Below are 12,046 nucleotides of genomic sequence, written 5' to 3'. Positions count from 1 at the left end.
TTTTCTGGATATTTTAATCTATAATCTTGCACATCTCAAAATCCATTGAATTAGAAATTAAGCCTATGTTGAGTTTTTGGGTACTTTAGATCTTCTCTGCAAATACAAGCTATATGATATATGTGCTCAAACTCATCTGTTGTGAAATACCATATAAATTCCTTCTTGCTGTGTCTATGATTTAGAAATCATAATGCAGCTAGAAGTGTGAAATATTAAGCATATCCTTTTATCTACTTGGAATTGATGGCGACTTCAAAGTCAGTCCTCATTCATTGCCCGGTTTGTTTCACTTCAGCAATGACTTGAACTGTGAACAAAAGGAGCTGACAGTATTTTCAGATGGGCGCTTTATAGTTGTGCACTTTGCAACTATATGGTAGGACTATCTCTGTTGCCTTGAATGCAAAATTAGCTTGTTGATACGTGCTGCTACAGACAGAGGAACAGATGTAGTAATTCTACTTTATTTACATGAAATCTCTAAAAAGGCATTTTCTGGCAGCATGCTAGGAATAAATACAGTATCACATATAGAAACGGCGCCATGCTATGTTAGCTCCTTCAGGTGTCAGCTGTGCCATTTGGATGTGGGCGAGAGCAGGGAGTCAGATCCCTCCCAGAAGGGCTGGGAGCTTTTCACATTCAGCAACCCAGCAGCAACCTGCCCCTCAGCCCAGGGTCTCTGCTGAGTGCTGTGCCAGGGGCTCCCATCAGTAACACCCCTGTGGGAGTCCTAGAGGAGGATATCAGATGTTCTGATTTTTTATTTCTATTTGTTTTTCAAAATAAGAAACCCTCTTACCTTGTTCCCTGGTTTGTTTTGGGGGTTTAGGTTTTTTGGTTTGGATTTTATTTGTTTCTTTTTGGTTTTTTTGTTTGTTTGGATTTTTTTTCCTTTTTATTTATTTTGTTTCTCCATCCGCCTGCCCCCTTCACCATTTACTGTCTGTGACTTGGATCTCCCCTGAGCTCATGTTTTCAGGCTCGTTTTTCACAGCCAAGACCTTGTGGAACTTAACTGAGATTTAAAACTTGTGGGGGAGGAAGGGGCTATTAGGGTGGGGAGGGATTGCAAACCACAGAAATGTTCAACATATATAATCTGAGTAAAGAAATGAGGCTTAAGTCTATGAGTCTTTTGAGCCAGGAATACGAGAACTGGTGAGTGATGCTGAGCTGGCAGCTGCTGCAAAGGAAAGCTTTCCTGGGGGACTCTGCCTTTTCTCCCCTTCCTCTCTCCTCATTTGCCATTGTGCAAAGGCTGAGGAAGGAGGCAGGTATTACTCCAGTGACAGTCCTTGCTCTCCCCTCACTACTTCAGTTAACTATCAGGTTGAAGCCAGGCTGTTGCCTCTATTGAATTGTCCCTTCTTTCACTCACAGGTATTCAAACTTTCCACTGTGGGGTTGTTTATTCAGCTTATGAGCAACCAGACACATTCAAGATGAAATGCCTTGACTCTGAACTGCAGGCAGAAGTGGTGGGAGGAGACACAGCTAATTTGACTTGGAGGATGATTGATGTGTAGATGTCAATTTCTATTAATATTCTTTTGAAATCACTGACGCAAGCGTGTTTTTCCCCCACTCAACAGAAAATGTAAATAGAAAGAAAACAAAACAACCCTGTCCCTTTAATTCCTGATACTCAGAAACAGTTAAGCAAACTCTGTCATTTGAAAGTGTCCTCCACAGGCTGGCAAAAAGCAGCTTATGGTGGTGTTCTTACCACTTTAAGAATATCAAGATGCTGTAACAGAGCTATCTACTTACTGTTAAAATGTATAAAGAACAAAAATCAAGTGTTACTTACAGATAGGCTTAGATAAATTGCTTAAAAATGTACAGCTCCCTCATTAGACAGCCATTCATTGCATGAAAAGAACTAAATGTATTTGTCGAGGTGTAGCTATAAAAGCCATGTTCAAAATGAAACAGAGTTGAGAGCCTGAACGCACAGCACTGTTATTCAGAAGTAGCTTTCTAGCAGAGAGTTTCAACGGGAAGGTGCTGTTTGCTTGGACACAAATCAGCAAACGTTTAGCTGAAGCTGAATAATTCGAGCGTGCATGAAGAGCTTCCTGAAGAGAAAAAAACGCAAGAATAAAAAAAAAAAAGAAAACCTTCAAACATTTGCATCAGCCTTAGAGGACAATACAAGCAGCAGGATTTGAAACAGATTTACAGATGCACTCTCTTTAGGCAGGGAGAATGCTCATTAAATGCAAGATGCTTCTGTGGCTCGTGGGCTTGCACGGAGGTAGAGGTTTGCAAGACTGACGTATCAGATAAAGTCAGAGTGGTTACCACACCGACGGTGTAGCAGCTGCATAATAAATGATGGAGAGAATCATGTTAGGCATGCCCACCTAACCTAACTTGAATCATGCGAAAGGGGAGCTGCTGGAATTCAAATAGACTTTCTGGTTCCCAGCAGTCGGCAGTAATAGAATGCTTTCAGGAAGATGACAGATGCAGGGGAAAGATGCTGTTTTGCACTATCTTGATTTGTTACGGCAGCCAACTTATTGGCATGATGGAGTGACAAGAAAAGCAGCTGGCATGGAAGGTAGGATTATCAAAGCTATTGCATCATTATGAATGTAATTAGAAACTGACCATGACAAAGCATATGCTAGAATGAGCTGTCACTGATGACAGAGGATTTGTTGCTGAGGTCTTGAAACTCTGAAAACAAAATTCCTCGTGCAAAATGGATTTTGCAGTTTCATATATATGCTCGTGTTACTCTTTCTTTCCTGCTTGCCTGCAAGCTCGGGGAATTGCTTGCTTGAAAGAGAGTGTTCTGTTAGGATGAGACTGAAGAATAAAGTATTTTCTAAGTCTCTGAAGCCTCAGGTAGATAGAAACAAACAAACGTGAAACAAGACTGGGGAAAGCTCCCTCCGATTCACTAGCAAGCTCTGATTGATATATTGGCATATTGAGGAATTCCAAGGAAATGAAGATGCATGTACTGAATGCTCTGGTATAATGAAAGGATATTATTGCATGTCTCTGCTTTACAGTTAGTTTTTATGACAGGTTTTATTCCCCATCAGTTTTTAGCTCTTGACATTTATCCGGTTGTTCAGAATTATATAAAGAAAATACATCAATATCTCCTGCAGGGTTTCTCAACAACTCCAGCATCTGTTTCAGCTATTGAACTGTATTCACGTTTTGCCAACTTGATGCCTACCCAGCTGGTCTGTCATTTCTCGCTTGATTACTGTTCTTAATTTCTCTATATCAACTTGTTTCAGGCAGGGTTCTGAAAGCTGTTAATGAGAAATGACAGTAACTGCTTAACTGTTGAGAACTTGAGTATTCTCTTATTTTTAAAACATTAGAGAGCATTTCTGTGTGCATTTTATTAAATTCATATTCTGTGTTGCACTGTGAGGTTTTCATATAATAACTGAATTTAACTGTGAATACTTTAGGTGGGTCACAAACATAACTTTTAACTGAATATTTTGAGAGAGTTTGAGAAAATTTACAGGTGTTTTCTTTGGTGTAGGTATTGTATTATTACATGATCCTTCCTCTTGTCCACCTATCCCTCACAACATATATATTCTCCCTGTCTGTCACGGTGAACAGTCATTAAGTGTATATTGTACATATTGAAATATATTTTATCACCACTAGGGTGAACCGGCTGAGCAGCTCTGAACAGGTGATAGGAACAGGTTTAAAACAGACATCAGCTCTACCAGAGTGGATCGCCCTCGATCAGAGAAGTGAAAGTAGTTCTTTGTAAATGTAAGGCATTCTCTTTCTTCCTATTTGAAGGTTCAACAACCACTCAAACACTGCCTGATAGCTCACAGGCTATGATTATGTTAAATTACTTGGATTACTTTACAAAATGCTTTCTTCTATGTAAACTCCATTCTTCATTAGATTTTTCTTCATTAGAAATTTTTTTTTTTCACAGGTGATAATCAAGAAATTACTTGTCAAACTGGATATTCACTTTTCTGACTTTATCTTAAATTACTTTATTGGCTGTACTCTGTGTTGTCTTGTCAACAGGGATCAGGCTATTAAAGACTAAATGCTGCTGAGTAAAACTGTAACAGTTTTAGAAAGATAGATGTTTCTAGATACATAGCAGTGAAGCAGCCTTTGGAAAGTTTTAATGTAAGGATCAGTAAAACTAATAGCTAGTGTTATTTAGCTTCTTGTGCATTTCCCTGTTTTGATCATTTACAAGAGACATTTTAAATTATTTTGTAACTGCTGGGAGGGGAGATCTACTCATTAACAGAGAGGAGCACTGTAGGGTATGAATAGCCAGAAATAGTTCTGTAGTTTTGATGGCAATAAAATAAAATTTCATTCTATTTCATAGAAGTTCAATTAAATTTAACAATATTTTCTCATTGTTGATCACAGTGAAACCATAGAGAGAGTAACCCCTATAAACAGCTTAAGACTCATTCTCCTTTTCAGGGTAGCAGTAAAACTGTTTTATATTGCATATATTATATCTTTATACTCCTGAATCTGCTTAGTCTCTTCACGTCTCCAGAATGCTGGCTGGCAATCATCATGCAGTAGTTACTTAAAATATTCTTTTCCCTGTGATGCCAGTAATTGTAACTTCATGCTGTCTGTGGCCATCACCCAGCTGACAAGAGATTTTTTAGTTTGTTTCTGTTTTCTCTCTAGTATTTCGTTTTAGCTTTCTCTTTCACTGATGAATTAATAGGACACTAGGTGGAGCCAGCTGTTGATTATAAATAGATCTACAGTAATACAGGCCTGTTTAATGAGCAAGCCCCAGTATATAATGCTTATTATTAAAAATAACAATTTAAAATGTTAAGAATTGAGTTGAAACTTAGCCATGAAAGATCTGGTGAAATTAGAGGAAACCATTTTTAATTTTCCTTGCCTTTTATTATCTTAGAAGCTTGTAATCAAATATGAAAAATAATAATAAGGAAAGAGCATCTAGATTCCATAAAGAGGGCTAAGAAGAAAATGAACAGAAATAGAAAAAGAAGAGGGAAGCAGCAATAAGAACCAACAGATGTTTCTACTACAGATACATGCAGATATCCAGTTGTGTATCTGAACATCCTTTGCCTGATGCACAGAGATTTTCTCTCATCCTTACATTTAAATCTTCCTTCCGTTCTGTCTTCCTAAAGTAATTTATAGAGCTGGCATCATTCAATTTATATTTAGATGTGGGATGCATGTTTTCAAATCTCTTCTTGGGAGGGTGTTCTAGAAGGTGTGCAAGGGCACAGAGAGTTGTCACTCATATATTGGCCAGACATAATTAAGAAAACTCTGGAAGGTTATTTAGTGATTGAGGTGGAATCTGGTTGTATGTGCTCCTTCACATAATTCTGGTTATTAATCCTAGGCAATGATAAGGGATCTGTAGTCCTCGGCAGTGTGACAACACAAGAAAAATACACTCCCACAGATATTTACAGATATGTACTTCAGGTGTGATACACACATTAACTCAGCAAAGAAGAGATAAAAACCAGGGTGTATGTTGATACTTGGTTACATGAACTGAAGATGAAAAAACAGGAAATAAGTGTGAGATGACAGGCAAACCCAGAGATTAAGGATGTGGGCTAGAGCAGTCTGGCAGAACAATGACAATTCCCATCAGCCTCTGCTAAGTGAAGCACTTGAAAGTTTAGTCAATGCCTTTTTCTTATGGGATTAAAAGGGAATTAGGATGTGGAGAGGCTCAAGTTAGTGAGGAAGACTTGTGGAGGAGGGAAATGACAGCTGCCTAACACTCCAGGAGTAATGAAGATTAGAAGACTGGAGATTGACCTTTGCTGATGTTATTCGTAGAAACTTAGAATTTTGGTGACATGAGGGTTAAAATTCACCTGTTAATAGAAAATAAAATTATGCATGGACCTAGTGCTTTTTGGGGGAGCCTCGCAAGAAGCAGTGCTGCATTGTCAACCTTAAGAGATCTTTTTGTTTATGAGCTGTGCAGTTTGTGGTCAACAGCAAAGCATGGGAGGAGATCAGTTATGGTGGAGACAAATTTTATTAGTTTTCCAAATAATTTAATATTCTATTGAGGCTAGGCCATGATTTTATTTTTAAAAATTTATTTTAGTGGATAGTCTTAGCCAGAAACATGGCCTTGGAAATACGTTATGGTGTCAGTACATCCATATCTGCTTCTGTACATTTTCTGTTCACCAGCACCCCGGGACTAGCTTTGAATGAACTCATCCTGATATGTTCTGAATTTTCTTTCTGACAAAAGGAAGATATAGTGTGGCAGCTCTTGGCTTTCTGCTGCTGGTCATCTGCTGCTTCACTCAGTTTGTGGTTCCTTCTGAAGACGGTTGAAATTTTAGTTAAAAAATACCCACAGTGTGGGGAAGTGTCTGACCATCTTGGGCAAGGGTTATGAGAAGCTGAGCCAGAAGAAAAAAGATGTGCTCCTTCTCTGTATCAGTGAAATCTGTCCTTTTAAAAGTCCACTAGAATGAGGAGAAGGGCGGGAGGAGAGGAACTAGCACAACAGGTGAGGAATGAAAGGACTTTGAGTTTTCCATGAGGCAGTCATTTGATGAATGAATGGTAATTGCCTTGCAAGAAAAGCATAAGGAAAGGCACATATGGAAGTCAAATTATCCAAGGGATGTTAGTGAGCATCTGGTTATATACTGCCAGAGAGCATTATACAAAGCCATATTGTATCTTATCAAAATGTATTAATAAATTTAGTCTATTAGCAAAGAGGGAAATATTTTTGTCCTTCAAAACTCAGGGTTCACATTTTTTAGGTTTTTAATTTAGTTATTCATACTGTGTAACAGAATTAGGATTACTAACAATTTGGAGAGGGACATATTTGATAATCAATGCTAAAGGGTATCCTTTCTCTCTACCCCTTATAGAGATTGGGGGGTTTTGGGGTTGGTTTGTTTTGTTGGGTTTTTTTTCATAGAATATTAAACCACATATCCCTGAAACCACATGAGAAAAAAAAAATATTTTAACTTCTTCCTATACTCTGCCCTTATGAGGCTCAAGATGCTGAAATGGTCAAGGACATACAGTTGGTTTTGACCAATGCTGACAAGACTCTTCTTTTTTTCTTTCTTTTGTTTTCCTTCCCCTCCATTCCCTCCTGCCCAAAATTTGCCACAAATGGGGAAAGCCAAAGATCAGAAAAAGTTAATGCAAAACTTGAACAAAAATGGAGCTACTTGAAACTTGTGTTTTCTTATCTAGTCTCACCTTCACCTATTTTTGTGTCCTGATAATTAGGATAAAGAGTATAAGGAATTTCTTCATGAAATCAAATATTTTTTAGCATTCATTTTTGATCACTTATATTGATCTGTTTCCCTGAAACTTAAAAGCCACACTAAATAAAACCACCACACGCTGCTTTCTGTAGACTTTCCTTTTATGACTAACTTGTTATTTGTATACAGCCATTATGCAGGTCACACTTGCTTTTGCAAAAAAAAAAAAAATAAAGCACAGATACTGGAAAAAAGTTCAAAATATTCTCACACTCTGCTCATATTTAACACATCTTTATTTCTTATTACTACAAAATATAATATATAATGGGAATTCCTCTGTAATTTGATTTTAATGGTCCCAAATGGTATTTAATAACTATCCCTTGGTACAGAGACCACTTTTTCAAAGAGAAAGCTGAAATTTTATCAATTTGTTTAAATCAAGTGTTTTGACAAAAAAACCCCAACCCAACCAACCAACCAAAAAAAAAAAAAAAAAAAACCACAAAAACCCACTCCAAAATATTTCACTTTCCAGTTCCAGCTTGGTTTCCATTCACTGTTGGTAAGGACTATAAAAAGTTAAATACTCAACCTGTGGTGGCCCTGAATTGTGACTGAATCAAGTTTGATAACAAGGCAGAAAAGCAAAGGTATTAAACAACTTCAGGTACATGTAAAATGTTATATTTATATGCTTATGAGTCCTAATGGAAAGAATTTTTTAAACATTGAAATATTCAGTGACTGAAGGTTGAAGTTAAGGGTATTAAGAACTTTAAGATGTTTATGCTTGAGTGTCTTTGATAACTCTCAAGCTAATAGTAAAGTTACTGAATTCTCATTTCTTAGTGGCCTTATTTTGAACTACTGAAAGGCACAAGGGATTTTTATCTTATGAATGAATTTGGTACTTAGCAAAACATTTCAAAAACAGTGAAATAAATTGCCAGTCCAGTGTGATTAAATCTGTGTTTCTTCAGATATTTCTGCAGAAGCCAAGAAAAAAAAGCATGTCACAGATGTTGATAAATCCCTAACTGTATTTATTCTCAGGCTGTGTTATTTTCCAAAACTTCAGAAATAATGAGGATTAGGTAAGTGATCAGTTATGATGTTACCTGAACCAAGAATAAACAAATCCTAAGGCAGTTATGATTATGAGGAGATTCTCAGGCTACTAATTTAAGGATGTAATGAAGAAGCAAAAATTCAAATTTCTTGGCATACTCTGGCACTGTATGCCAGCACAATCAAATGCCCTGAGAATGTGAAAAATCAAATATGGTTTGCTTTCTTCAGAGAGCCTATTCTTAACTTCCTGTTGAGTTTCTTCAGCAAGGTAAAAATACTTGAAATAATAATGCTTGATTGTCTGTCAAAATACCTAATCCTACACTTTTCTTACAGGCACTGTTTGTTGAACTGTGTAGGCCTAAATGTATCTTTGAATCATCAGCCTTAGACAAAGTGTTAGTGCAGATGATAAGGGCCCCATAACAGTAGGGGAGTAGTATACTGCTGAAGAGAACCAATTAGGGTTATTCCTCTGGCAACAAGCAAATGAATTTTTCCTTAATGAGTCCTTAGTGGAAGTGGTATTTACTGTGATACTCTGTGTGACCTGGCTGACCCATCAAGTAAGAGGCAGCCCGAGCAGTTCTGTTGTTGTAGCACACAATTATGTATATCTTCCTAAGCCGAGAGAGCAGAACATGTGTTAATTTGTTATTATCTAATGTGGATGCTTTATTATCTGTTTTATGACATCAGTGTATGTGGCATGTGAGAAATCATAGAGAAAAGTGACTTTGCTCTAGGGAACAATATGTAATTAACGTGAAGGGTCTGCATTGCATCCTGAAAACCAGGCACAGAATGATGACTGCAAACCTTGACCAGCTGTGAAGTTGTAAATACCCTAAGCAGAAAAGAGATTGCATTTTATGGCGTTCTTGGTACTCAGAGCTTGAGGATTTTACACTGAATGAAAATTGTCTTGTGCAGAGAGGAGCCACCCATTGATGATTCTGAGATGCCATGGAAACAGAGATACCCTTATTAGGCGTTGCAGTTTGTGTGTGAGCCAGAGATAGGTATGTCATTGGGAATCCTCCACAGCCTGTACTGCAACAGAAACACTGAAACTGAGAGAGAGGGAGATGAAGCATCCGCAATGAAAGAGAGAAAAAATGAGCTGGTCACTTAGATGAGGGAAATGCAGTGGTGTAATTCAGAGGACTAACTTATTCTGCTGCTGCTTCATGCAACTTGTTGGTATCTTCCAGGCCAGGAGATAAGTTTTTACCTGAGTGAACAACCATCTCAGAACAGCATTATTATGATTCATGAGAGAAAACACAAGGCACTTGGTTTGTCTTGCAGCACAGTTTTCTGGTTTAACACCTTACCCCAGAAGTTGTAGAAATACGAGAAAGCACAGACTACTGAGAGATGTATGGGTGCTGAAATCATCAGTTTTATTTTGTTCTCTGGGATTTACTAGGTCCCAGCTCTCTCCATTTAGTTTAAAGGGAAAATAAACTCATATTGATAGTGCTGGACAAAGCTGTACTGACAAGACTGGAAAAGCCATTTTTTGTGCCCCCAGAGTCAGTATAGCACTGGGAAGTGTTGGCCTCACCCACATCAGCACAGCACTGGATGGAGGAGAGGGAGAACAGTGGACAGAGGTTTTGGCAGTGGTGATCCTTCCCTCTGAGGTGAATGCATTTGGCAAGGTTGATGGTCCCAGGGGAAGGGGCTGCAGGGGTGGCCTCTGGCAGAAAAGGCCAGGAGCTGTCCCCTGCCTGACACTGCTGCTTCCAGCCAGCTCCACTGGATCCACCCCAGGGCACAGCGGAGCCCATGGCCAAGCTCATGGTGCCTCAGGAAAAGCCTGTTTGAGGAAGGGCAAAGCACTGCCCTACACCAATTGAGGGGAAAACAGAGTGGAACAGCAGGAGGAAAACCAGAGTCAGAGGAGGAGAGGAGGATGTGCTCCTGATGCTAGAAAAGATTCCCCTGCAGCTCTTGGAGAAGACCGTGCTGGAGCAAATATCCACAAGGCAGTCCCTGGAGGACACCAGGTCAGAGCATGGTCAGAGCACTTTCCTTCCTAAAGGAAGCTGCAGCCTATGAAGGGCCCATAGAGGAGTGGGTGGCTCTTGAAGGGCTGCATCCTGTGGGAGGATCCAGGATGGCTCAGGGGAAAAGTGTGAAGAGGGTGGAGCAGAAGAGAGGAGCTGTTACAGACTGAGCACAATCCCCATTGCCCACCACCCTGTGTCCTGCACAGTCAGAGTAGTGGGGAAGGAGTTGGGAGGTAAGAGCCTGGGAAAAGAAGGGACATGGGGGACAGGTATTATTTCAATCATTTTGTCTTTGCTTTTTTCTATCTCATTCTAAATTAATTGGCAATAATTTACATTATTTTCCCCCAAGGTGAGTCTGTTTTACCCATGACACAGCTGGTAAGTTACTCTCTGTGTGTTGACACAAGATTTTGCATTCTGTTTTCTACCCCTGTCCTGTTGAGCCTCGGTGGGTGTCTGGCTGCTGACTGAGGTCAACCCACCACATTAAGGTTAAACAGAATTATTCCACCTGAGCTTTCCAAATTGACAGGACATAATGACTCAAGTTTGGTAATTTTTAGAGATAATTGGTGGGAATGTGTGGGTGTGGACCACAGCTGATACTTGGGAAAAAAAAAAAAGAAAAAAAAGAAAGTTTGTAAAGTTAAATTGCACTACAGTTGAAGCACAGTCACTCCAGAGGTATTTATCCACAACTTGCCCTGAAAAGATGATGAAAATACATTGTGCAAAGGGCATTATTACTATTTTAAAGCTGCTGTAGGTTGTATACACCTGAGCTAAGATTAGGGGCATGAGGAATTTGTTTGAGCAACATCAAGAGTGCCTTGCATTGCTAATGTTTTTGTCTGCTAGAGAGGGATTTAATGTATCAAAATTTTTCCTTGGCTGTACTAATAACATATTATCAAGTCTTGCGTTTAACCAATTCTAAGGATGTTTCCTCACTTTTAAGTACTTAAAACTGAGATATGGTGCTGTGGCTGTGACAGGCTATTAATTCAAAAGGGTAAAAAAATAGAGGAAAAAAGCTTTATTAAAAAAGATATGTCATAAAAATAATCACAGAAGTGTTTTTGTCCTTAAGAAAAGTGCTACTCAAATGGGTCCCTGTGGCATTTTACAACATAGTGGTTGTACAGATAATATCTGTTTTTCCTAACAGAGTTTGGGGGAAAAAAATGCTATTACAGTATTTGAATTGTTTCATCATTCTGAGACAATCAGAGAAGGAAAAACACATTGTGTCTTTAAGTTGAGAAGGTGTCAAAAAATATCTTATGGGGCTGCTGTCAGATGGGGGAAAAGCAGGATGTCCTTTGCAGGGGGTGGGAAGCTGTCTGCCATAACAGGTTGTATTCTGGAGGTTGATTTGGCTCCTTTTCTACCATTGCTGGCATGATCTAGGTTTGAATAAATGTAGTTGTTCAGTAGAAATGCTGTCTGTAAAAGGAAGGTTGTACCCTTGCAGAATGAATGTAGATGGGATGGAGTCTGTCCAGAGGTGTTCAGGAGCCACTTTGGTGCACCCAGTAGACAGCAGAAACCCTGTGTTGATGATATTGTAAGACAAACTTGTTTAAACTCTAAAAAGAAAAAAAACAAAAAAAAAACCCTAACCAAACCATATATATATATATATATATATATATATATATATATATATATATATGTGCGTGT

At 38.7% G+C, this 12,046-nt stretch overlaps 1 protein-coding gene and 1 long non-coding RNA gene across 15 annotated transcripts in view; both read left to right on the top strand.

The window, feature by feature from the left end:
• Positions 1 to 12,046, top strand: part of DMD (dystrophin) — a 1,135,802-nt gene that overhangs the window by 103,275 nt on the left and 1,020,481 nt on the right. For 9 of the 14 annotated variants that reach the window (XM_041719931.2, XM_041719926.2, XM_072937332.1 and 6 more), the window contains exon 1: positions 1,669 to 2,572. The exons of 1 other annotated variant lie outside the window; for it this stretch is intronic. In XM_041719931.2, coding sequence (XP_041575865.2) covers positions 2,476 to 2,572 — 97 coding nt within the window. In that variant the 5' untranslated portion in view covers positions 1,669 to 2,475. Of the gene's footprint in view, positions 1 to 1,668; positions 2,573 to 12,046 lie in introns of those variants that run through there. 4 more of the 14 variants (XM_041719941.2, XM_041719935.2, XM_041719920.2 and 1 more) reach the window with 2 other exon arrangements.
• On the top strand, positions 2,579 to 10,999 carry LOC121470895 (uncharacterized). Its single transcript, XR_005982175.2, has 2 exons — positions 2,579 to 6,591; positions 6,624 to 10,999. It is a non-coding gene; the product is annotated as an uncharacterized lncRNA (long non-coding RNA).

Source organism: Taeniopygia guttata, chromosome 1 (assembly GCF_048771995.1).
Source record: "Taeniopygia guttata chromosome 1, bTaeGut7.mat, whole genome shotgun sequence".
NCBI lineage: Eukaryota > Metazoa > Chordata > Aves > Passeriformes > Estrildidae > Taeniopygia > Taeniopygia guttata.
This window is presented reverse-complemented; position numbering and strand designations above follow the sequence as displayed.